The sequence below is a fragment of the Cebus imitator genome, unplaced genomic scaffold, assembly GCF_001604975.1.
Source record: "Cebus imitator isolate Cc_AM_T3 unplaced genomic scaffold, Cebus_imitator-1.0 Scaffold471, whole genome shotgun sequence".
In the NCBI taxonomy this organism is placed as follows: Eukaryota; Metazoa; Chordata; class Mammalia; order Primates; family Cebidae; genus Cebus; species Cebus imitator.
Genome location: NW_016107786.1, coordinates 1,366,733 through 1,394,325, shown reverse-complemented (window position 1 = coordinate 1,394,325; position 27,593 = coordinate 1,366,733). Strand labels below are relative to the sequence as shown.

Sequence of the window (27,593 nt, the reverse complement as noted above, 5' to 3'; positions counted from 1 at the left end):
AAAAAAAAAAAAACAACCCACTAAAAAAAGTCTCCCCTTTAAAATGAGGACGACTTTAAAACACTGCTAAAAAACATAAATGTAGACTTGACTATATAAAAAAGCATTCCAGGTTAGGCACAGTGGCTCACGCCTGTAATCCCATCACTTTGGCAGGCTAAAGTAGGCGGGTCACTTGAGGCCAGGAGTTCAAGACCAGCCTGACCAACATGGCAAAACCCTGTCTCTACTAAAAGTACAAAACTTAGCCATCTGTGATTGTGCACAACTGTAGTCCAAGCTACGTGGGAGGCTGGGACATTAAAATCACTTAAGCCTGGAAGGCGGAGGTTGTAGTAAGCCTAGATTGTATCACTGCACTCTGGCCTGTGTGATAGAGTGAGACTCTGTCTTCAATTGTTTTTTAAAAAGCCTCTCTCATTCTACACTAGGACAGGTCAGTATCATAAAGATGTCAAATTTCCCAACTTAAAATATAAATTAAATACAATCTCCCCCCAAATATGAATGAGTTTCTTTCAAGCTAACCAAGTTGATTATTTATGGAATTAAATAATATGTAAAAATGGCTAAGAAATTATAAAGTAAGGTGAGCAATGAGGGGTGCTAGCCTACCTAGTATTCAAACATATCATAAAGTCTCAATTCTCTTAAAGAATCAGAGCAGTGTGGTGCTAGCACATAAACAAAGAGACCAAAGAACAGAAGAGGAAGTCTCCAAATAGATTCAAGTACATATGGAAATTTAGTATAATATTAGGGTGGCATTTTACCACCATTAAGGTGGTATCTCATTCCTGGTAAAAAGATATTCTTTTAATAAATAGGGCTGTTTATTTTGTGACTTTCCCAAACCATAAAAAGACTGAAAGAACATTCACAATTTTCATTAGATTTTGATTCATCCTTCTGGTATTTCTGTAAACAGTATAGTCAGAATAAACAAACAGAATAGTCCCATAAAAATTTATCTTTGCAGCCATATTTAATACCACATACTATAACAAACACAAACTAGATCAGAAACATAAATGGAACATAAAGCAATCATAAAAGTACTAGAGGAAAATCTGGTCAAAAGTCATTACAATTTGGGCATGAGAAAGCTTATCTATGACAATTTCCAGAAGCAATAAAAATAAACATTGACATATTGAACTACATTAAGAAAAACTTTTGCATGGTCAAAAAAAAGCCCACCCACCCTCAATCAAATAAAGTTGATAACTTCGATAAAGTATTACTCTCCTTAATTTGTAGAGATCTTTAAAATCTGATAGAAAAAAGACATGACAGTTCAGAAATATACAAAATGATCCTTAAAAACATGAAAAGGAGCTCAACCTAATAATTATAAATATTTATTTATTAAAACTGCATTAAGATGCCATTAGGTTTTCACTTGTCAGATTGGCAAGAATTATTCAAAAGCTTGACAGTGCACTCCATTGGTGAGGTTTTAAGAAAACAGGTACCCTCTTACATTGCTAGTGAGGCAACAGCTATGGAGAGGAGTTCATATGCTACTTTTTCTTTGTAAGAGAGAAAGGGAAACAAGAAAACACACATCTATACACATGCTTGTTTTTGCATACAGAAACATCAGAAGGATGAATCAAAATCTAGTGAAAATTGTGAATGTTCTTTCAATCTCTTTACGGATTGGGAAAGTCACAAAAGAAAATCTAAAAAAGAAGGGAAAACCCAAATCTATAAGCTCTGCTTATTAGATGAAGATGCTTTAACTGGATATTGTTGTCTCTGTGCAAACCTCTCTTCACAGATTCTGCCACAATTCACATGCTTTTATGGACCAACTGTGAGAAGAAGGCAGTTCCTCCCAACTCAGGGACCCTGTCCATCCTATGGTGCAGTCATATTCCCAGAAGCTAGAGTAGGGAGGGCCAGGGAGGTTCTGGACTTCAACTGAAAAACCCTTGTCTGCTCTTCTTCATCTGACAGGTGACAGCAGTAAGTCAGCCTAGTTGTAGGCAGTGACCAACTCTACCCAGACCCAGTCTGACCCTCTAGGGCTGCCTGAGAATCTTAGGCACAACATTTTTGTTTGTTGTTTTAAAAGTCTTTATTCATTTTTTCATCAGGGAAAAGGACAATCTCAATGTCAACTTGTCACCTAATCATAAATTTGAACTTACAGGATTCACTACCTGTAGACACTGCACCTACTAATATGACAACTTAAAAGTGAACTTCCTTCCATTCCCTAAAGTTGCATGTTGAATGAACAGAATCCCTTCCAACACCAAACACTGGTACTTGGCCTAGGTGTCAAGACAAATAGCAAAACAGCAGCAAAAAAGGACCAAGAACATAACTTGATAGCCCAGCAAGTACAATCATTGTAACAAAGTTGTAGGCACCAAATTACAAAAGGGGCACTCATCAGCATAAGAAACTTACACCATTTTTGTGAGATCACCCGTTGTGTGAGGTCAACTACTCTGCCTATGAACATGCATGCCAATCCCAGTAGCTAACATTGAGGCAAAGGTCCCCAAATCCAAGAAACTACACTGAATGCAAAATTGAAAGCATTTATCCAGGTCCTCTGAAACCTGGATGTTTCTTCTCAATGCACCAGGAGGGTCCACTGTAATGACTCAGTAACATTTGGACTGACACATCTAAGATACTTTTTCCACTATTCCTATTTCTGAATATGGAAATGTTTATTCATGCACTGTTAAAAATTAGATTTACTATCATGACTTCTAAACTCAAAAAGCATTAACAGTTAACTGTAATACAACTTCCTCAGAATGCCCAAACAGAAAATATTTTGTTCAGTCTTATGGTGGCTGTGAGAAAACAGAATACAACTAAATCTTATTTTGCCACTATTTCAAATTTTAATCTAACTTTTGACCAAGCTCATACCTTTCTGCCAAAATCCTTGAGTTATAACTACTTTCAATGCTCTTAAATCATAACTTCTACCAGTTTTACAGTGCCCTTTCCTGTGTGCATCTGAATTTTTAGCAAGAATTAAAGTCATGGTGTTATGATTACAAAGCTTTTTCTAGGTAACCACTGATTAAAACCAAAGTAATCCAAATGGCTTTCCAGAGACAGGAACGAAGCAAAAGGAGCTACTAACAATTTTACTACAATCCAGAATAAACGTGGTCTGCTAGAAAGCTTCCACTAATCACAACACTTATGTCTTCCTCTCAGGACAGTCTTCAGATAACCAGAGGGGAAAAAAACATTATTCAAAGGTGTGGTAGAAACTTCAGTTAACAGGGAGAAGATGAAGTCTTAAGAGCATAGAATGCATCTACAAATTGGGAAAGAGGGTGATGCTGGCTGGCTATTAAGGACCAGAGTTTCTCTCTATGGACTAATACTCCCTAAAAAATCAACTGTGCCTTAATTATTGCTTATTTAAAATTACATTTTTATAGAGCTATATAGCACCTGATGCAGAAAAGCAATTACATAAGGAAGCATTTATTTGAAGTTTAACATGAAATCATTCGAATAAAATGTATATAAACAAATCCACATTGAGTCATAACACAGATAGCAAAGGACAAAGTAAAAACAAAGAAAACTAATTGGCAGCTATATACAGTTGGACACAATTGTGTTATGTACACTAGAGAGTCTTTTACAAAATAATCATCTTAGATCAACAGAAGACCAGTCTTCAATGTCGTCCTGCAAGATGGGTGACTTTACCATCTCCTCCTGTTTTCTCCAATGTTCTCCTTTAGTATGGCTGGTAGTTGTTTTGGTGATTGCCACCCCTTCAAAATGCCTTGCCATAAGTACTCTGTTGGCCACTGTGGTCTGCATATCCCTATCCATATCCATAGTTCCCACAGTCAACATTTGGGGTAGAAAAAGATGGGGAAAACTTATATACTGTTCCAAATGCTATAGGGTAGGAAATTACAGAGTGCTCATATTCCAGGCAATAATTTAAGGCTAAATGAAAAAATATTGTTATGTGACTCTTCGAAAGTGGGAGTCTAGGCTCAGGTACAAGAGATGAGAAACTATTTAAGTTGTGTGCGTCAATTTGTTCTTAGCACCAAGCATACTGCCTGGTGCTTTGTAAATATATTAATAACTATATATTAACACAATATTAATACAAACAAATGGTACTGTGTACCAGGCACTGTCTGAAGGATTTATAATGTTAAAATTCATTCAATCAACACAAAAATCCTATGAGGTAAGTATTAATTTACAGTGAAGCACTGAAAAATAGGTTTGTACAGGTTCATATAACTAGTAAGTGATCAAGGAAGGATTCAACCCAGATATTCTGATGCCAGAACCCACAGGCTTCACCGCTACACCAATTTGCCTTTTACTAGTGAATGAATGAATACAGCATTAGGCACTTTGTCATTGAGGAAATACCATATAATGATTATGAACTATGGGCTCTTAGATTAACGTTCTCAAAAGCCTCCTTTTATCATGTGACTGCTGAAAAGTCTTCAGTGGCTCCTCATTGCCTATAAAAATCCAAACTCGCACTTGTCTGCTTGTTATTCACCCTTGTAGAACTTGAACCAGACCTACTCTTCCAAACTTAACCTCCAGCCCTTTCAACGATAGCACCAGCCTAGCATGCCATGCTTGTTCCTGCCTCCACATCTTTGCTTGTGCTGTTCTCACCTGGACACCCTTTTACAATGTCTCCACTCACATATTTAGGAAATTTTGTAGAGATTTCCTGCTTCAGATCAGGCACCAATGCATTCAGGAAGCTGCTTTCTCTTAGGAAACTGCTTTCTCTTTCCTCTGAGCGCTTCTTGTATTAGGTTGGTCCAAAAGTAATTGCGTTTTTTTTACCATTGAAAGTTATGACAAAAACCTTGTCTTCCTAATTTGGGTAAATACAAGGCAAAAACCTTGTCTTTCTAATTTGGGCACATAATTATAAACTGCTTGGTGTTTTCAGTCTCACTGTTGTGGGGTGTGTGTGTGTGTGTGTGTGTGTGCGTGTGTGTATCAAGACTTTGAGTTCAGTGAGGGCACAAATGGAGCCTCATACTTCCTTAACAAACCTTCATTAGTTCTATGAACTTAGTGGATGCTTTGCAAATTAATTCCTGTCTTCCCCATAAGATACCCTTACCTTCTACCTGCATGGAATATTTTATTCATTGTTTGGGAGGCAGAGGGAGAGAAGACAGATAGTGTTCATGATGTGTTCTTTACGTGTGATTAGATGTTCTCTTCTACAAATTTTCTACTTGAGTAGCTCTATAGTGTTGCAGTTAAGAACAGGGACCCTGGCACTAGCTAGCCTACCTCTTCCTAGCTATGTGACCTTGCGCAAGTCACTTAACCTTTCTGGGCCTTTGTTTACTCTTCTGTTAGTTTTAGCAATGATAATACTTACCTCAGTGTGTTTCCTGATGCATAAGTAAGTTAATATTTATAATGTTCTTAGAACACTGCTGGATATAAGTTGTTGAGTAAATTGTTTGGCACCTGCATTGCTTGTTTTAGATTGCAAACATTTTAGGACAGGGGCTGAGGACCATTTTCTCCTACTCTGTAGCAGGTGCTTCCCCTCAGAAAAGCTTTGTCGCAGTGGTGATGCAGTAATCACCCCGGACGTGCCTGGAACCCCTTCCAGCCCACCCAGGGGATACACTTGCCTCGTGCCAGCATCTGTACATGATCTGGTAGACGGTGTCCGATGCCAGGTGGGGCCGGTAGAGCCTGTGGCCCTGAGAGACCTTCAGAACCACCTGGGAGTTGTCATATAAGTCATAGGGCTGCTTCCCCAGGCTGAACACCTCCCACATCAGGATCCCTGCACCACACCAAAGGTGGCCCAGATAAAAAAGGAAGAGAGCTGTTATCACCAAGTACAGGGTTTGTGGAGTCAGTTTCACACAACAGGCCAGGAAGGCTATGGGTCAGAGCGAGGAATCCCTGGGAAATGAGTCCCAGCGAAATGAGCGGGGCTTGGAAGGTGAGCCTGAGGTTTCTTCCCCATGTTCCCTGATACCTGTACATCTGTGCTTGATGGAAAATGGGAGAATGGCAAGGGCAGCCACAGAGGAACTTCTTCAGGCCAAGATATAATTCTTGAGCTGCCCCTGGGAATTGGCTGGGATTTCATTCAGCCTCAGAGTGACAACTGCCTGTATAGTGAGCCCCTGCCCCAACCCTTGTGAATGAGTGATTGATGTCCTCACCCTTTCTGTCTCTGCTTTGGCAGCTGCATGCAACAATTTCGTTGTACAATCAGATTACCTTTCAGTGGAAATTTAAAGATAAAATCATTGACAACATTCTCCCTTCTATTGCTGCAGTGGTTCCTAATCTTATATGGGTCAGTAGCCCTTTTGGAAATCTGATGAAAGCCACTGGGCTTCCTTTTGGAAAAGTGAATACACAGCATTTTTGTGCTCAGTTTTCGGATGTTCGCAGTCCCCCAAAACTCATCCAGGAAATTGCAGACCCCAGGTTAAGAAATCTTGGTTCTGGTCATGGTGGTCAGGAGGGTGGCATTTGGGGTGAGTCAGTCATGGCCTTTGAAGTTGACTTCTGTCACTTACAGACTGGATGTTCCTTAACCCCTCTCAGCCACAGGTTCTCTGTCTATAACATGGGGTATTTGCACCTCATGGACTTGCTGTGAGGATTAAATAGGATAAAACATGTAGAGTGCTTAAAAGAGCACTGAGATGTTTCAAGTGCTCTCTCAATGGTGCCAATTGTGCTGTGCTGGCCAAGGTCAGAGAATTTCAACAGTCAGCCAGTTTCAAATATTTATAGTAAAGCGTCCTTACAAGTTTTATGACTTTTTTTCTTTTAAAACACACAATCTAAAATAACCATCCAAAAGAATGCAGTTTCCTCATAGCTTTCTCTTTGGAAGGCTACACACTTATTTCAAAATATCTGTGGGGCTCTTTTTGTGGGAATTGCTATCAGAAGCCCTGATGCATTTTGGGTGTCCTCACTGGTATATATTGTTTATGAATGAAGTTAGTGTTTATAAACAGCCAAAAAATATCTGGGGCCAACTTCTATTGCATACAGTAAATAATCAAGCTGAGTAATACTATTTTTTGGTCAAAACTAGCTGTAATTATTAAATAAAGGTGTTGATTTTTTGTATCATTTATAATTAATGTATGATTGTCAAAATTAATTTTTTTAAGACAGCATCCTGCTGTGTCACCCAGGCTGGAGTACAGTGGCATAATCTCAGCTCATTGTAACCTCCACCTCCCAGGTTTAAGTGATTCTCGTGCCTCAACCTCCCGAGTAGCTGGGGTTACAGGTGTGCACCACTGTACCCGGATACTTTTGTGTTTTTAGTAGAGACAGATTTTGGCCATATTGGCTAGGCTGGTCTTGAACTCCTGGCCTCAAGTGATCTGCCTGCCTTGGCCTCTTAAAGTGTTGTGATTACAGGCATGAGCCACTGTACCTGGCCTCAAAACTAATTTTGGCAATAAGGTACAGAAGTTAATGAGCACAACATGGCATCAAGTATTTGCCAAAATGCTATCTTTGTGATTTTTTTCTTTTTCTGTATTTGATTATCTTTTTTTTTTTTTTAAAAAAATGAACAATGCCACTTTTACAAAGAGAATAGTTAGTTTTAAAAATTGTGTCACATAGAGAAACAAATGACTAATTGTTCCCCTTTTCAAAGACAGTCTTGTGGGTGACAAGCAGTAAATCAAATTATACTTATAAACAAAGGCATGAAGTAAGACTCATCACATTTGGATTACTTATCCTGGGTCCATCCAACAGTGATTGAAAATAGCCTTGATATTCTCACAACATGGAAAAAATATCAGAAAATGTTATCACAATTTAAGAATTGTTTCCCTCTTCTGGCCAGGTGCGGTGGCTCACACCTGCAATCCCAGCAGTTTGGGAGGCCGAGACAGGCAAATCAGCTGAGGTTGGGAGTTTGAGACCAGCCTGACCAACATGGCAAAACCTCGTCTCTACTAAAAATACAAAATTAGCTGGGCATGGTGGCGCATGCCTGTAATCCCAGCTACTCAGGAGGCTGAGGCAGGAGAATCACTTGAGCCCAGGAGGGGGAGGTTGCAGTGAGCCGAGATTGCACCATTGCACTCCAGCCTGGGCAATAAGAGTGAAAGTCCATCTCAAAAAAAAAAAAAAAATCGTTTCCCTTTTCTAATGACCTTTACTAAATTTTAATATAGATATCTTAGTATAAGAGTCAGCAAACTTCTAAAAAGGCCCACATAGTGAGCATTTTAGATTTTTTGGGTCATGCAGTATCTGTGGCAACTACTCTGCTCTGCTGTTGTAGCACAAAATGAGCCATAGACGATACATAAATGAATGGGCATGACTGTGTTCCAATAAAACTGTAGTTACAAAAACCAACTGACCTGGCCTGTAAGTGACAGAAGTTGACTTCAAAGGCCATGTTGGTTGGTTTTTGTAACTAAAGTTTTATTGGACCCAAATCTAAAATATAAATTTTAACAGAGAGGAGACTATTTGAAACTAGGTACAAGCCAAAGAAAGTATCAAGTCGTGTGTGGTGTTCACACTAAGAATTGGTCAACTTAGAAGGGAATGGCTATCACATTACTTTCATGCAGACAATCGATAACTCTTCAACTTTTTGGGCTTAGCAAAAACTCAAATTTAGCTTTCAATGACTCCTTTTAAAAAACTGTTTCAAATCTTCATTGGAAAAACTTTCATCCTCTTAGATGTTTCCAAAGACAAGGTCTTAACTGTGTTGCCCAGGCTGGACTTGAACTCCTGGGCTAAAATAATTCTTCCACCTCAACCTCTGAGTAGATTTATCCCCTTTGATTTTATGAGAAAGTGCTAGCAGGATGTAAATTACAAAACGTGTGGAAGACATCCTGATGCCAAACCCAAGACAATAAATCATCTTCTTCAACCACTTGCTTGTCTCAGGCTGTATGTGTAATTTTGTAAGTGTTCAAGGCCCTTTTAAAATGGACGTTGCTACTCTTGTGGTTTCCTGTTGTAGAAGTCATCTTACGAAACAGGGCCAGATCCTATGTGGCCACATCCTTACCGAATGCCCATATGTCTGACTTGCTGCTGTATTTGAAGTAATGAAACACCTCTGGAGCTGACCATTTGACTGGAAATTTTGTTCCGACTGAACTGACATACTGGTCATCAAGAACATACCTATGGGGGAAAACACATCAACACAGACCTTAAGCTGTGGTGGTACAGGCTGATGAAGGACACAGAAGCCACCCAGGGTCTCAGTCGATTGCCTCAGCTTCTGGAACTTTTCCCTCCTTTCAATGTGTGGGCTTAGCTGGAGGCTGCTTATGATTTGTAAGCGTTTAAAAAATGATATCTAACTGAATAAGCAAAACCTGAAGGTAAAATGTTTGGTAAATATAAAAAAATACAAAAAAAGTAAAAATAAAATTACTTAGAAACCCACCCTAAAGATAACCTGTAATTCTATCACTCAAGGCACATTTTTGTTTGTACTTTCTGATCTTATTTCCCACATATATAAGTTGAACAAAATTGGGTTTCTGTTATATTGAGATTTGCTTTTATTTTTCCTTTAAAGGTATATCATGAGCATTTTTCTATATGGTTACATTTCTACTGCAGCATCATGTTTAAAAACTGAATAATATTCCCTCTTATTATTCCTTCTTATGGAAGGAGTTAAACATAATTTGTTTAGTTAGGTTGCTTCTAATCTTCTGCTGTTATGAATAATGATGAACAAATATATTCTATGGAGATATCAAAACCAAAATATATGTTCAAGAATGTTCACTAAACTCCTTGTTTGTAATAATGATAAAATGAAAGCAACCTCAATGTTCTCCATATTGAGGAGTAATTAAATATATTATGGCACATTAATACAATAGAATAGCATGTAGTCATTAAAAGATGAGATAACTCTTCTTTACCAAGATACAAAGATGCTCATGGTATATGGTTATGTACAAAAGCAAGTGTGTATAATGTAATTCCATTGTTTTGTGGAAACAAATAGTAAATGTACATATTTGTGTATATGATTGGATACACTTAAGAATGAGGTCTGAAAGGATACCCATCAAACATTGGAGCAGTGGTACTCCTAGCACTGAAAATGAGGGGCAAATTCCGTCAGAGTAGGTAGCTAGGCAGACAAGAGCAGGGCAGGAGAGGTCCCCCACCCCCAACCCAAGAATGTTAGGTGGCCATCACATGATAGGCAGTTGTTAACCATCTCTCTAAAATAATAGTTGGTCGCAGCTGGCTCCAGGGAAAGGCAGTCTCTCAATAGACAGAAAATACCTGAAGCTGGTGATCAACAGCTTCCTGATAAGATCTCAGTAGTTGGGCAACCAGGGTCAAACATGCACACTAAGAGGCAAAATGATGGAGTTTAACTGGTATATGACCTTCCTCTAGAAATACTCAACTGGTAAAAGAAAAATGCCTCAAATGAGCATGTGCACAACCTAAGTAAACACACTGTGCATGCTGCCCCTCCCAAGTGCTGGCAGGCTACTGCTCATACAGGCAGCTTCCCCCAAGGGAAGAATCAGGGGAGAAGAGATGTAAACCCTTTAATTATGCCAATGTATGAAACCCTAAGCCAAAGGCCAAACAGGGAGTTGGATCTCTCAAGTTGCCCTCTTGGCCCTCTTCCAAGTCTACTTTACTTCCTTTCTACTCTGAAACTTTTTAATAAACTCTCACTCCTGCTCAAAAGCTTGCCTTAGTCTCTCACTCTGCCTTATGCCTCTCAGACGAATTCTTTCTTTTGAGGAGGCAAGAATTGACTTGATGCAGACCTGTATAGATTCACTGCTGCCAGCAATTCTACTTTCTACTTTGTACACTACTGCTATTTTTCTTATAATAAATACACATTATTAATAGTATTAATAAAAGAAAACATCATATATTTGCCCACAAAAACCACAACAAAAACAAACACATAATGACTCTTAATTAGAGAAAATAGAACAAGATAAATTATGGCAATTGGAATTTTGGATATAATTTACACACCAAGTGTTTTAGAGATCTCACTGTAATTTAAAACAGCTGGTTGGAAAGATCATTATTTTAAATATTAATAGTATTAACAAACTACACTTTCATAAGATTACATACAGTACCTTCCATATTTTCTCCCCAGAGCCCCTTAGCTCCCCAGACACTACCAGATACCCAGACACTACCTTGGCACTCCTGGTTTGGGGATGCTTGTGGCTTAAAGCTTCCTTCAAACTAGTAGGAGCAAATTAAGTCACAGGCATCTAATTGATGTGGCCACAGAGCTTCATAACCAATGGGCCCTGGTACATGGTTTCCAGGATCTCTTACTCAGAACAAGATCTGTTGTCTCGCTTTTCTAAAGCTGCAGAGAATGTGACAGCATGTTCCCTGGATGCTGGCATAACAGCCAATATTCCTGCTTTTAGAGTAAAGGTGGGGATCAGTTCCCTTGACCTGGGAGCTTCTCCCTGCTTTAAGGACCTGTGAGCAGATTTTTGTTTCTTGCCCTTGAGAAAGCTGCACATTTGGAGTGTCAGTGTAGGGGACTCAGTGTATGGTGGTTGAAGTGATGGTAGCCAGTACACAACTAAAAGGACATCTTGCCAATATTTAGGGCTCCCAGAGGAATTACTGTGGCTTTCATGGTATGTGCCACAGGGGTCAAAAAGCACCCCCTAACCCTGAATTTTAGAGAAGACATTAAAAAATAGATCCTGTGGCATTTTAGGGTGATGTTTGCTAAATATAAACCTGGCCTTGCTCAACTCCTCAGATCTTTTTAAAACTGCATTATTCTTCTTCAGAATCACATGAGCTTATGTTGAGTCGACACAACTTTATAGTTGTATTTTGTCTCAATATCAGGGATATCTACTTACCCTCTAGATGAAACTGTGGGCATTTTGAGGGCAGAGACTATCCTATTCATATCAGTATCTCCTGCAGGACTGAGGTATTCAGTAGGCATTCAATAAATGTTGAATAGAAAGGATAATGTGTATGTCTTCATTTTCTACATAAAACTATGAAAATTTTCTCTGAGACTTAAATAGTATTAGGATTCAGGATTAAGGAAAAAGAAGACTTTAAAAAAATTATCATAATCAAAATAATTGTCCCAAATCATTAATTGATGGTAGAATGCCCACCAAGAGAATCTCAGAGTCTAGTTTTATGCCTTTCTTTGTGATGCAGAAAATCTAATGATGTGACAATAAAAATTTTCCTAGTGTGAATCCTCTGCTCATTTGAACATCAGGTTTTATGAAATGAAAAACAAAAAAAAGCTAGCAAATCCTTGATTGAGTTAACAAATTATAAATATTTATCCATTCATTTTTAATGGCTGAATAGTACGCCAAAATGCTTGAGGGGATGGACACCCCATTCTCCATGATGTGATTATTTCACATTGCATGCCTATATCAAAACATCACATGTACCCCATAAATATATGCACCTATATACCCACAAAAATTAAAAATAAAAAATGTAAAAGAAAGTAAAAAAATCAAATAATGTGGATGTAACATATTGTATTTAAATTTAGGATCTTTCATAGAATTTATTTAGAAGTTTAGAAGGTATCAGATTGTTGAAGGAACTAAAAGTGACTTCAGATAATTTGTGAAGAACAATCCCATCTTAGAAGTGAAGAAATGAGGTGCAACATGTTTCACAGGTAGTGAGAAGCAGTATGGGAGGGATTTAGGTTTCTAAGCCCCTAACTCAGAACACCTGCTATATCCCCACAAGGCCTTCAATTATGATGGTGTTCAAATGTGGGTGGAGATCCCCCTTTCACTGGTTGCTCTTTTGGAATTGGCTTACCTTGTCATTCCAAAGTCAGATACTTTCACAGAGAGATCACTGTCCACCAAGCAGTTACGAGCAGCCTTTAAAGGAAAAACAAAATCACCAAGTAGTGAAAGTGACCAAGAATCTCCTGACACAGAGTCAGACATTTTCCTCCTCTTCATTAGAATTCTCATCAAAATCTAAGATTACCTAGCACAACCCCCAAATGCTTTAGAGTTGTCTTTTCTTTCCTTTGCAATTTTCAATTTTTCAAAATAAAAATGTTCTCCCATGAGTACTTTCAACCAAGCATCCATCCTTGTCAAACAACATGAAAAGATATTACACCTTAAACACAGAGTCTTAGCTTATTGAGGAAAGATGATAAATTTCTACAATCTCCCTTTTCACCACCAGATACTGTGCATTCACATCTCTTTGAAGTCATAAACGTTGCACCTGCAATTTAGGGAATGTGCTGGCCTAGTGTGCATGCAGGTCTACTGTTCAGCGCAAGAAAATCTCTAAAGATAAATCCCAGTGATACCAAACACAGCACTCCCCACTCCCATCCTGATCCAAAGACACACAAATTTTATTTATTTATTTTTTTCATTTTCAGTTATTGCATCAAATGACTGCTTTAGAAGTAAGCCCTTCCTGAAATAAAGATCAAGCTGGGTTTAATGGTTCTGAGAAACACTAAATTGGCCAAAGTCTTTCCTTTCCATCTGTTCTCCTTCATACCACAATGCAGCTGTGTAGATCTTAACAACTTATTTTATTCTCATTGTTCTTTCCATACTTCGAATCTTTTTACATTGGTTTTTGTAACAATGTCATTTGCTTAAGCAAGTCCTAAGTGAACAAAGTAAAAGTGAAGATGCCCTTCTTGCCTTCCCTACCAGTGACCCCATCCCCAGAAGTGGGAGCCATTTTCCAATGGCCAAATTCCAATGGTTTTGCTTACCAAGTCCCTGTGTATGAATTGGTGGCTCTCCAAGAACGCCATGCCTTCACAAACATCGTAGCACATTTCTAAGAGCTGGGAAGGTTCAAGTCCTTTTCCGTAACTCTTCAGGTAATTCAGCAAGCAGCCATTGGTTATATATTCAGTTACTATGTATATGGGGTATTCCTTTGAACACACTCCATAGAATTTAACCAGCTTGGGATGGTTGAGTTTCCTGGAAATAACAGATTTTCAAATTTCAATGCTCCACACTCCATTTTCTACATGTGTTGAAAAAGAGTTGCTCTCAGATTTGTTTGTTTTAATTTCTCCCCTTTTCACTTAAACAGAGAAAGAGAGGGAAAAGTTTAGGATCTTATATTACAATTACAATTAGCTTTGGAGGCAAAAAAAAAAAATGCTGCCTCATATCAGATGTTGGTGACTCCAGCAGCAATTTAGCAATTTGTGGATACTGTAATTCAACTTTCCTACAGAGAATCAGGGTAGCAATGGTCTGTTGCACTGGAAACCCTGTTTAGTCTAATGGCATCTTGGGAACTTCCATGACTTATTTAGAAGAAGCCACACTCTAAGAACAATCACTTCCATTTTATTAACTTTCACATCTAAATATTTCATTCTAAAAAAAAGTATACCAGAATATGAAGGATATAGGTTAAATGAAAATATTGCCATGTTAGGGTAGTCAGATGAGGTTTTATTTTTCTTTCTTTTTTTAAAAAAATAATTTTACATTATTTTCATTATTTTTCAATAATATATAAAACACCAGATGATGTAGCACTTTTGGTAGGTCATGATGGTATGGACATTTTTTTTCATGAGATAATTTTCATTTTATTATGGCAGGTGGTTTTACTGTACCTCTTCCCAGTGCCCTTTTTAAAATGAGGAAGTTAAGTACAAGAAAATGGAGGGTAATGTAGCTATGGGCTATTTATTTAGGAATCAGATGTTCCAGATGGAGAGTATTTAATCTTGCAATTGGAGAGTCCTTAGTACTTCTTATTAATTTAAGTAATATCAACCCTAAAGTTTGTACTAGCCTAGTGCTTAAAAGAAATCAAACAAACCTTCTTGTGAAGTGTGATTCTCTTATCATAATTACCTTTCTCATGATGTCTTTTCTTACCTCTCTTGATTTTTTTTTTCCATTTCTGAGATGCACAGGTTGAGCTAAATGTCTAACGGCATCTCTAGCAGTGTGCTGCCATATCACCTTTACCTCACACAGCTCATGAACTGCTGCTTTTACTCTTTTACTGTCTTCACGGTTAAGCATAAAGCTTTTGAAAGTACTTAGTAACTCCAATTACTCCTTCTTCTCCGTTTGACACTGTATTTCAGTGATTTGGACACATTTTTGCATTGGCATGTACTTTACTCTTAGATTCTGAGCTGACTCTGAGTGATCCATTGTACAAACAGTGCATTAGTGCAGTTGTTAATGAGTTTGGGGGTATTAGCCTTGCTGGGGAGATTAGTCTTTTGTCTGTAATTAATTTTGCTCAGTTTGTCATTTGTCTTTTAGTTTGCATAGGGTTTTTATTTTTTGTTGCCATGAGAAGTTGATTTTTAAAATTTTAAAAAATTTTACATTATACTTTAAGTTCTGGGATACATGTGCACAATGTGCATGTTTGTTACATAGGTATACATGTGCCATGGTAGTTTGCTGCACCCATCCACCCGCCATCTACATTAGGTATTTCTCCTAATGCTATCCCTCCCCTACCCCCTCCCTGCCCCCCAACAGGCCCCAGTGTGTGATGTTCTCCTCCCTGTGTCCGTGTGTTCTCATTGTTCAACTCCCACTTATGAGTGAGAACATGAGGTGTTTGGTTTTCTGTTTCTGTGTTAGTTTGCTGAGAATGACGAAACCATCATCATCCATGTCCCTGCAAAGGACATGAATTCATTCTTTTTCACGGCTGGATAGTATTCCATGGTGTATAATGTGCCACATTTTCTTTATCCAGTCTATCATTGATGGGCATTTGGGTTGGTTCCAAGTCTTTGCTATGGTAAATAGTGCTGCAATAAACATATGTGTGCATGTGCATTTATAGTAGAATGATTTGTAATCCTTTGGGTATATACCCAGTAATGGGATTGCTGGGTCAGATGGTATTTCTGGTTTTAGATCCTTGAGGAATCGCCACACTGTCTTCCACAATGGTTGAACTAATTTACATCCCACCAACAGTGTAAAAGTGTTCCTATTTCTCCACATCCTCTCTAGCGTCTGTTGTTTCCTGACCTTTTAATGATCGCCATTCTAACTGGCATGAAATGTATCTCATTGTGGTTTTGATTTGCATTTCTCTAATGACCAGTGATGATGGGCTTTTTTTCATATGTTTGTTGCCCACATAAATGTCTTTTTGAGAAGGGACACTCAGTTTTTACAAGCTCATTAACTTGTTCTTATATGATCAATCTATTTTTTTTTTTTAACAATTTAAAGGATGATTCTGTAATGTTGAAGTGTGTAAAGAAATCTAAATTTAACATGTGAACTTTTAAATATTTTAATAAGAATTTATTAAATTTTTAGTTAGTTATTTTCTTCCTTCTTAGTTTAACTATAGGGACAATGCTTATCAAGACACTCAAGGTGATGAGCTTGGGGGTGTTCATGTTTTAGCAGTTTGAGAGACCTGCATGGTACTCAACACTGCTCCCTTCAAAGGGAAAGCTTGTGATGGCACAAAGGTCCATCACCCAACAAAGGAATATTCCTTGAACAAATTCAGTCACTGCCCAGGTGGCTCAAAGTGGGGACACCATATTAACTGATACTCCCCAGATGATAGGCTTCAGTTGAACCCCTTTATTTGGGATTTGACATTTTCCTATTGTGGCACTGTTGGACATCATTCTTTGATTAGGTCAATTTTTTAAATGACTTCTTGTGATTTTTTTTTATGGATACCAGCTCAGTAATGGCAAAAATATGTTTTAAAGTTATACCAAGACACAGGGGTTACACCATGAGCCTGTAAGCGTGAGAAAAATCTGGCAGAAAGTTTCTGCCAGATTTTTCTGTCCTATAAAAGGAGGATATCAAGGGCCCCCTCCCCAGTTTTATGACAATCCAATCACCAAAGGCACAATCAGTTACATAATTGCAGGCACCAGTGCAAAATGAAAATGCAGGAATCCTTGTTTAAAAGTCACGAAGTATTATTTCAAGATGGCAACAGCAGAGCATTAAATCAAGCATAGGGCCCTTATTGGTACTGGGGGCCCTTGTAACTGTGCAGATCTCATATGCCCATGAAGCCAACAGGGGCCAAAGCCTATATTCACATAGCATCTCTGCTTCTACATAATTCTGCAATTATGGTAAAAGTGATTGTTCTGACTTTTTTGGTTTCTTTGGTTTTCATAAAAAAATGACTAATGAGGCCAGGTACAGTGGCTTATGCCTGTAATCCCAGCACTTTGGCAGGCCAAGGCAGGCGGATCACAAGGTCAAGAGATCGAGACCATCCTGGCCAACATGGTGAAATCCCATCTCTACTAAAAATACAAAAATTAGTCAGGCTTGGTGGCATGTGCCTGTAGTCCCAGCTACTCGGGAGGCTGAGGCAGGAGAATCGCTTGAACCCAGTAGGTGGAGGTTGCAGTGAGCCAAGATTGCACCACTGTACTCAGCCTGGTGACAAAGTGAGACTGTTTGAAAAAAAAGACTAAAGAAATGGACCCTAGAATTTCTGCCTGGGTTTGTAGCTCCACTTTCCCCCCTCCCCCTGCTTTTTTTTGCCACGGAGTTTCACTGACACCAAGGCTGGAGTGCAGTGGCACGATATTGGCTCACTGCAATCTCTGCCTCCCAGGTTCAAGTGATTCCCCTGCCTCAGCCTCCCAAGTAGCTGGGACTACAGGCGCACAGCACCATGCCCAGCTAATTTTTGTATTTTTAGTAAAGATGGAGTTTCACCATATTGGTCAGGCTGGTCTTGAACTCCTGACCTCGTGACTTGCCCGCCTTGGCCTCTCAAAGTGCTGGGATTATAGACGTAAGCCCCCGCACCTTGCCTGCTTTTCCACTTTTATCAGCTTGCTGACTCTGGACAAGTTATTTAACATTTCTGTGCTTCAGTTTCCTGTAAAGCTAAGATAACAATGGTACAACCCTCATAGGTTTCTTATGGGGATTGAGTGAGTTAATATTGATAAAGTGCTTAGAGAAATGCCTGTAAACACTGTACAGTATAACTGTTTAAGTAAAAATTTTAAAAGTGCTCTCAATCTCTAGCAAGCTAGGATTTTAAAATTTCAACTATTTTTGACCAGAGACCTGCTATAACATCATTTTGCATACCATACTGATTGATTCTGTAAAAGTAGAGTGACCAACTGTCCTCATTTGCCTGGGGTTGAGAGGTTTCCTAGGACACAAGACTTCCAGTGCTAAAACCTCCTAGACCTTGGCAAACCGGAATGGTGGTCACTCTACAAAGTCTGATTTACTATTTTGTCAAGAAGAGGGAGAAATATATATATATGTATATATATATATATATATATATAGATAGATAGATAGATAGATATGAGAGAGAGAGAGAGGGAGAGGGAAAGAGAACACTTATGTATTGCCAAGAATTGAAGACTGTTGTGATGGGAGTTGAGACACATTAGGAAGAGTATTTTCATTTATCAGGTGAGAAGTAGGGTGAGAAAGGGATTTTTATTAGACTGTATTGAAGGTACCAAGAAGGAAAAGGATATTGTTAGTAGAGCATTAGTTTTCAGTACTGCATTAGTTCTGGGTGGTAGCCCCACTCTGGTCTTCATCCTACCATACACCTCCCCACAGGGCAAGGAGGCCACAGGGCCAAGGAGACATGCCTACTTAGAGCATATATGTCCCTTTCTCAGCCACCCTTGGAGAACCAGGACTCTGAAATCCCCTGTCCATGTAGTCCTGAGACCTCTTTCAGGACCTGTGCTGACTCTTCCTCGAGGGGCCTGCCCTCTTAAGGGTAAAGCATGCTACCCCTAGCCAAGATAATTAGCCACTAGATAATTGTTTGTGGGAGACAAAAAGGGAGCTTGTGTGTAGTGAATGCTGTTTGCACATAACTACTGAGGCCCCTTATAGTGTAGGATGGAGTTGGGTGTGAGAGGAGAAGAGGGAGGGGTGGAGTTTAGAAGACCACAGGCCAGAGGCTGGTTTCTTTGTAGAGTCTTAGGAATTCTAAATCTGAATATGGCCTTTCAGGTTGTTTTGAAGGTATATTTGCCAAAGTAGGAGCATAAGACTGATTTGATTTAACAGCCGGTTAGTTCAATTTATAACTTCTAAATATTTATGTCTATGAAACAGTATGTGGACTTTTGCTCCAGGCCTTGCAAAGGTTAGGGGCAGGCCTATTAGTGTTAATGTCCTCCCATGATGAGGGCTAAACAGCCATTCCTTGGGAAAAACTTACATCATAGTCTGGGCCTCCTGAAAGAATTCATCTTCCGACATGGAGCCCTCCTTGATCATCTTAACAGCAACATCATACTGCCCCTTCCACTTGCCCAGCTGGACCACTCCAAACTGGCCACTTCCCAGCTCCTTCAACAGGGTAATCTCTTCTCTTTTCAGTTCCCAGATTCCTAACAAGGCAAGACGGACATTCTTTAGGAAGAGCGTAGAAAGCTTTGGGTCTAACAGCCTCCCAAATGATTTCCTCTCCAGTGGGAGTTTCACAGTGACATTATAAATAAGACTTTTTATTTTAAGTTAATAAATTTAAAAAAACCCTTTATGATGAGGTCTGTGGCCATATGATAATGGGACCAGGACAACACTATTCTTGAAGTACCTACAGTTATTTGACAAGAAGGCTTGGAGTAAAAACAATTTGCCAACCAGAGGCATCTTGCAGAGGCTCAGCACCAAAATGTACTCGATGTCCTTAGGTTGATGAAACATTGTTAGATATTTTTTTAATAAAACAAATTAAACTGTGATCTGTGTGGATGTGATCATCCTAACATACAAGGTTAAATACTGGCTCTGCTGAGTGGGCACAAAATCCAGGAAAAGGAAGGACAGACAATGGGGTGCTGGAAGCTAATGATGGAGTCTAATAAGATAAAACAAATTGATGATCTTTTTGGTGGTGCTAGAAGCTTACAGATTTAGGTTGAGAGAACTTTTTTTTAAAAAAGAAATCCTTCCTGATACAATCTGAACAGAGACCTCCTTCCTGTCTTTCCTCCTTTTATTTCCAGTAAATTAACCATATATTTCAACCAAAAATTATGGAAAATCAAGTTTAAGAGCCCAAGGATGTATCCATACCATTTCCCAGGGACACAGAGTCAGGGACCTTGTTGGCCTTTGTTGACACAGGGTGGCGGAGCCGTGTGATCATGCCTGCAATGGAATCAGCATCATATCATCACATCATTACGTCATATCCCTTCGCATTACATCATATCCCATCACGTTACATAACATTGGCTCACAACTAGTCTCTCTCCAAAGTAGCTGAAAAGGCAGAGTTAAGAATGTTGTGATGCAGAGAGAGAATCCATTCATGTTGTAGTTGTATTAATTTGCTTAACTTGACTAATTAGCTCAATGCAAAGCAAAAGTTAAATGAATAAAACACTGTATGTGATTTTTGAAAATCCCATAGAAATTAGTTGCTTGATGGAATCTTTTAAAATCCACCCCCTACTTTTTTGCTGTCTCTTTACAATCCAATACTTAAATATGTATACACATAGCACATACATTTGACAAAAAGTTCAAGCAATACAGGGGATAAAAATAATAAGCCATATGAATTTTAAAAAACTGAGCCTATTACTAAGTTTCAATAAATGGTTATTTTAATTGTTTATATTGAGTTATGGTAAAGCTGGGTTAAAATAATTATAAAATTTAATAGTGGCTTGAAATAACCCATTAAAAATATATGTATATATGTTTTTTGCTTTAAATGTGAAATGCTCTCCAAGTCAGGGGACCTATCACACATGTACTTCTCCCCTCCTTCCTTTTTCTATATATTTGTCTGATTTTTATATGAGTAATCTCCAAATTTTTAAAATCCTTCATTTTTATCTTTTTTTTTTTGTTTCTCTGCTTGATAAAAATCCTTCACCTTTAATCAGCTAAATTAATTAATTAATTAAAATGTAAAAACTAGTACATTTCTATAAAATATATATTTGGTGTGGATTATAAAAATACAATCACAAACAGAAAATGTAAGAGAATGAAGTAAAAATCCAAATCTAAACAGAAGTCTTAATATTTTCTTCAGATATCCTGTGAAGATTTCTGTGCATCCTCTGCAGTGGAATCATTCCACTTAGAGAGGTCTCTTTGTACAATGCCTTTTCCAAAAGGTACTTCTGAGGTACTACAGGTTAAAATAAACAATTGAGGAAATTGGGGCAAAAGAAACACAACAGTAAGAACCAAAATGAAAGCCAGAAGTGAGGCCGATTCACCTACATGCATGCAATCAAGTCATATAAAGTAGAACAGATTTAATGCTGAGCTTATGGCTTATTTTTAATCACTGTTAGAAATTCATCCAATAACTGCTCTTAAGTGGCACTATTCTAGAAAACAGAGGGTATTTCTAGATGTATGTCCACCAGTTGATTAGGCAAAAATTTAGAAGACTAATAGCACCCAGTGTTGATGAAGGTGAGAAATTGTTGTTACTGGAATTGTACATTTCTGAAAAGCATTTGGCAATCTGTACATTTTAAGTATTCTTAGCCTTTGTCTCAGAAATTCCATTTCTAGGGATTTGGCCATAGAACCAGTCATATGGATGGACAGAGCTATGCATACAGAATTGTGCACAGAAACATCTATTATAGCATGAAAATATTGAACATGATCCAACTGCTAATCAATAGAGGGCTAGGTGAATAAATTATGGGATAACTATATGATAGAATTCTATGCACCTGTTAATTAGACCTAAGTAAGCTCTTTGTATTTGCATGAAAAGACCTCTAAGACATGTTGAGTAAAGAAAACAAGCTGAACAATATGTGTAGAATGATCTCATCTCTGTAAAAATGTAATATATATACATAATACATAATTTCTATTTATATATGTAATAATTAGTAAGTGCTAGTATCAGCATGCAAAAAAACCCTGTCATAATAGACAATTGGTCCATATATCCAATGATATCTATATTTCCCTAAAATTTAAATTTATAATCCTCTTCCTTTTATACACAGAAAAACCCTACAAATATTTTTATAAAGAGAATTTCTCTAAGTCACCCAGTTTACTTAATTTCATTTTTTCTGGCATTATTTTATATTCCTGGAAATGTAAGTTAGAAATTATGATAGGCAAAGGACTTGAGAGCATTTTTCCTACTTTCATGTTCCTTATATAATTAAGAATATTAGTAGGATCAGTAGTATCCAAGAAAATTGGTATTTATCAGCAAGGGCCCATAAAAGAAAAATTAAAATAAATTACCTGCGGAATTGTGTTGATGATAATGAATAAGCTTTGGAATGGAATCAAAACAGTAGTTTTCTGCCAGGTATAATTTGTTCTCAGCATTTGTATGCACATGGTAATGTTTGACAGTTCCTTTTTTATCGCTAATAACAGAAAGAATGTTAGAACATTTTAAATAAACAATTGAAGCTTGATTAAACAAGGGTCAAATAATTATTTTAGATGCATTTGCAAATTTTGGAGAGGGAAGTTACTGAGGGTTTCTCAGTCTTGATACCTGGTGTTTTTCTCAGTGTTGACATCTGGTGTAACCATAACAGTAATTATGGAAGACAGTTCTCTGAACTCAATCATCTATCTTTTTGTGCACATACAGAATTCATGTACAGTAAAATTCCACCTTTCCAGGCTTCTCCTCCCTTAGTAAGTGTATAAAATTGGAATCTTTCTTTGATAATCGAGAGGCTTGTAGTTCTTCAGGATCATTGTTCTGAACAGAAATTCTCTAATAGGTTAATAATGGAGGTGGAAATGAGGAAGGTAAAGGTAATTAGGCTGTTGGGTATTCTCACCCAAAACATGGGAGGGAGGTTCTTTTTGGAGTGAAGCATTCAGGATGAAGTAGGTGGGGATGTCTTTTAATTCCTCATGTGAACTTGTACCTTCTCCACATAAAACACTTTTTTCTTTCCCTCTGCTTTTACAAAATAATGTTGAATTGATGCACGTTGATGTAAGCTAATCAGGAATAATACACCTGTCTTAGATTGTAGCCAGTGACATAGTGATCAAGAATCAGGCTTTGAGTTCAGTTTTATCATTTGCTAGCTACCCTATGTGGTTATGCTTGGCATATAAGAAACAGTTAATAAACTGTTGCTGTATAGCAAACTAACATAGGAACAGAAAACCAAATGCCACATGTTCCTACTTGTAAGTGGGAGCTAAATGATGAGAGCACATGGACACATAGTGGAAAACAGTAGACACTAAGGCCTACTTGAGGGTGGAGGGTGGAGAGTGGGAGGAGAAAGAGGAGCAGAAAAAATAACTATTGATACCAGGCTTAGTACCTGGGTGATGAAATAGTCTCTATAAGAAACCCCTATGGCACAAATTTACCTATATAACAAACCTGCACATGTATCCATAAACTTAAAAGTGAAAAAAAATTAAAAATTGTTGTTGTAGCATCAACCAAGTAAAAATTGCAAGTATAAAAGGAGAAAGGGTTCTTCTCTTTGCTGCAAATGTTTAATCAGCCTTTGGTGACAGCATAAAATTCACCGAAGGCCATTGATAAGGTTTCATAAAAGAGGGCTTTTGTAATCATTTCATTTTTTACCTCTTTGCTGATTTATCTGTCTGACTGCCTTAAAAAATGAATCTGGAGTCATGAAACTCGACTAGGAGGACGTCTGATACCAGGTTTGTCTGAAACTGCAGGGCCAGAGGGCCACAAAGCTTTTGATGCTCAGTAAACAAAGTCCTCTCCTGATTCTTACTAGGTTGGCTTTAGCCAGCATCCAGGTGTTACCAGGTGCAAAATAATATATGAGATACACTGGGGACATTGATTCTGGCATTAGAAAGTGCTGTTGGACAATTCAAAGTACATCCTGTTATCTCAAGTGTAGGTAGGCACTCTGTAAAAAATTTCAAAATAAAGTAACATTTCTATTAACTAATTATTATAAATCTACATGTATGCACTGTGGGGTAGGGCACATGGGGAAGGCACCAAGGCAGATGATCATTTGATTTAGCTGCTAAAAAAGGATTACACACATAGAAATTTTTAAAAGATCTTAATCAATATTTGACCAGATTCTCATTCCAAATCATTGGAGGTTCAGTGTAAACACAGAGGTGTAGATGAAGGAACATGACGTGGCTATTGGAAGCCCAGCTTCAAATTAGTCATTTATTAGCTCCAAATAGGTCTTTATAAGCTCTTTTTGAACTTCAATCCTCTCATCTGCAATATGGTGTAAATAAAAACAGATTTCCTATTTGCTTTGGAGGATGATTAGAAGGAAAAAAAAGAGCTAACTATCAATGAGAAAGTGGCTTGTAGAACTCTGGAGGAGGATTCTCATGATGATTTGCATGAGGTGACTGTGGGGTGTCTTTTATGCCCAAGTGTTAGGGTACAGGGAGTGGAGCAGGTAGAACTACTCTTCCCCAGCAGCAACAACAAAAATAATAGTAATTACTGTTAGTTTATTAAGTGCTTACTATGTGTCAGGCACTGTTCTGGATATAATATATGAATTAACTCACTTCACTCATGGAACATAAAAATCATTATGTTCCCTTTTCAAATGTAAAGTTGAAGCACAGAGGTTAAGAAATTTACTCAATGTCACAAAACCCTGAAATAGTAGAGCCAGGATTTGGATTTAGAAGTTTGGCTTCAAACAAGAACTTTTAACCATATGAAGAGGACAGAGCCCCGGAAGGAAGCTGTGTAGAGAACACAGCTGTACTAAGTCAACCTGCTAACTCTGCAGGCAGTGGAAGTACTAAGAACTAGACACTGGAGTAGGCTTCTCTGCTCAGCAGGTGGCTAGGGCTGAGAGTATAGAGGCTCCACTGCTATTTTCTTTCTTTCTAAGCTTAGACCTGAATGAAAGGGAATCACCCAGGAGTCTTTTAATAAACATTTACTGAGGCATGCTGTGCTCTGGACACTCTGTTACTGCCTGGGTTGGGCAAGAGAGCATTAGCCAGAGAATGGCCTGTTGAAAGTAGTGTGGCAAGGGTGCTAGCGCAGTGTGGTGAGGGTGGTGGAGGCAACTATAAATGTTCACACTCAACAGAAATACTTTGATCTAAAATTCCAGAGTTTAAAGATTATGTCTTATCTCAAAATGTGATTATAAACAGCATATTCAAAGAATATACACAGAAAGATAAAAGAAATAAATCCTTATCATACTTACTTCACAGCCTTACTAAATAAGGACACTGTGTACATTCCTGCTTGGCTGGAATTTCTAACCATAAATGCTCCTTCTTTTCCCTGAAAAGGAAGAAAAATGAAGAAGGAACAGAAAATATTTTCATTATTCTTGAAAATGATTTTGTATGGTAGGTGGTTGGAAAATAAATCTTTTAGATCGACTTTATATGTCACAAAGGGCACAGGTTTCTCATTCAATCTCTTTATAGATCTGCCCAGTGTATATGAACTCTTCCAGTTAATGTTTAAGCCTAGCACATACTTTTCTGGGTGTTTTGCTTACGTAAACCTAATGTTTTCATCTTTAAGAAACAAAATTTAGAATCATGTATCACCATATCATGCCCTTGGAAGGTTTTAGAAAACCAGAGATTCAGAACAAATTATTTTTAAAGTTCTATACTCAAGTTGTCTTTCTCAATGACTTGTGCTAATTCTAAGCAGATCAATGTTCAGAAAGAGCAGATTATAAACTATGAATGTGACAAAACACCAAATGAAGTAATTACATTCTCACTAGCACCCCTCAAAGAAATAAGTGTAGTGTTTAGTGTTTTTATCAGGTTAAACTATATCAAAGTGTCATTTTTAGAGATCAAAAGAGTTTGCTATTGGCATCCCATACCAATTAGTAATAAAATCAGATAAACATATTCTGTATCACAGCTGCTGTACTCTGGTCTAGGTGCCAATGAGCAGTGACAGAGCTGAGGTTAATGACTACACTGGCGGGCTCCGATAACTCATCTCTCTTATTCATGCCCTGAGCAGTCCCCTCCTGTACTGACTCTAGGCTGAGCTATGTGACGTGCTATGACCAATGGGACCTTAGCGAACACAACAAAAGCAAAGACTAGATAAGTGCTTGCATGGGGCTCGTCCTTTTGAATCACTGCCTTGAAATCACCATGCTGTGAGGAGGTCCAAGGAAGGCACATGGAGAAGCTGCTTGGGAAAAACTGTGGAACTCCAGTTGACTGCCTTAGCTAAACCCAAGTCCCCAGTCAATCTACCAGCCAAATGCAGCCACAGGAGTGCCCGTAAGCAAAACGTGCCTAAGCGCTGCTGGCCCAGCTGACTCACAGAATCATGAGAAATCATAAATCCCGCTGTTTCAAGCCACTAAGTTTAGGAGTGGTTTATTATGCAGTGATAGATAATGGACACAGAAGTAGTGGCTAGACATAAAGGGTCTGGCAACCCACAGTGCCGGACAAGCAGCACTACAATGGCTTGACTATATAATTAACAGCAAGGTTTCTATGAGAAATGCATCAATCTCTGGGCCCCAAAATACAAAGAGATTCTGTGAGGCTGTTTTCAAGACAAGACTATTTACCTTTTGTCTGAGTAACTGTTCAGATTGTGATCTGGAGATGTTACCAGCAAACCAGCTGCAAAAGGAAAAACATTATGTTTGAGAATTAATAAGCTTTAGATTATATAACTTGACACTCAACCTTCTAATCTGTAAAATGAGTCATTGGCTTACGTCAGGGGTTTCCAAGTCTAACTACTCAAGATAATAATTTGAGGAGCTTTTCAAAAATACAGATGCTTAAGTTCCCACTACCAAATTCTGATGTTGGGATGGGGCCTGCACATCTAATTTTTAAATGGACTGACATTAGGAATCTTTGGTTTTCTTCTAGGTGACTTCTAAGTTTTCCTACATTTTATCATTTTGAGTAAGGGCTAGAGATTAGATCTATGAAGAATATTCCAATGGGAAAGTCAGGGCTGCCAAGGATGAAAGCCCTTGTCTCCCGACCATATAATTTCCTTGTAATAATTTGATTATAGCATCTATTTTCAAATCAAATGCTTTTACTTTATATGTGGAGCTCAACAGGCCAAGAGCTGTTTCTCATGTGAGGGCAACAATGTCTGTGGCCTTTGGGCTTTAGACAGAAAGTCCTACTAAGGAAATGAGTAAAAGTATGTCATGAGGTTGGATGCGGTATGGGTTTGGGGGAGTAGGAGGACCCCCTGGCTAGAAGATAACATCTACAGAGGAAAGAAGTAAAAGAGGAGAGTGAGGGTAGAAGGGATAAGTTGTAGGAAAAAATCAATGCAGAAGGTATCAAAGAACTGGGCAGGAATGGATAGGAAGTGATTCTCTGTATAATCTCTGTATGAGTTTTGGGAAGAGATGTCAGTTGGTGAACAGTTCAATAAAGTATAAAGAGCCTTAGGCCGGGCGCGTTGGCTCACACTTGTAATCCCAGCACTTTGGGAGGCCGAGGCGGGCAGATCATGAGGTCAGGAGTTCAAGACCAGCCTCGTCAACATGGTGAAACCCTGTCTCCACTAGAAAATACAAAAATTAGCGGGGCATGGTGACTTGTGCCTGTAATCCCAGCTACTTGGGAGGCTGA

General features: G+C 38.3%; 1 protein-coding gene across 2 annotated transcripts in view; it reads right to left on the bottom strand.

The window, feature by feature from the left end:
- BMX (BMX non-receptor tyrosine kinase) overlaps positions 1-27,593 on the bottom strand; it is a 57,869-nt gene that overhangs the window by 956 nt on the left and 29,320 nt on the right. For both annotated transcript variants that reach the window (XM_017512364.1, XM_017512365.2), the window contains exons 10-18: positions 26,555-26,609; positions 25,196-25,275; positions 22,266-22,393; positions 20,097-20,171; positions 19,234-19,405; positions 13,787-14,003; positions 12,850-12,914; positions 9,056-9,174; positions 5,649-5,806 (exon numbers count right to left, since the gene is read on the bottom strand). In XM_017512364.1, the coding sequence (XP_017367853.1) occupies positions 5,649-5,806; positions 9,056-9,174; positions 12,850-12,914; positions 13,787-14,003; positions 19,234-19,405; positions 20,097-20,171; positions 22,266-22,393; positions 25,196-25,275; positions 26,555-26,609 (1,069 nt within the window). The remainder of the gene's footprint in view (positions 1-5,648; positions 5,807-9,055; positions 9,175-12,849; positions 12,915-13,786; positions 14,004-19,233; positions 19,406-20,096; positions 20,172-22,265; positions 22,394-25,195; positions 25,276-26,554; positions 26,610-27,593) is intronic.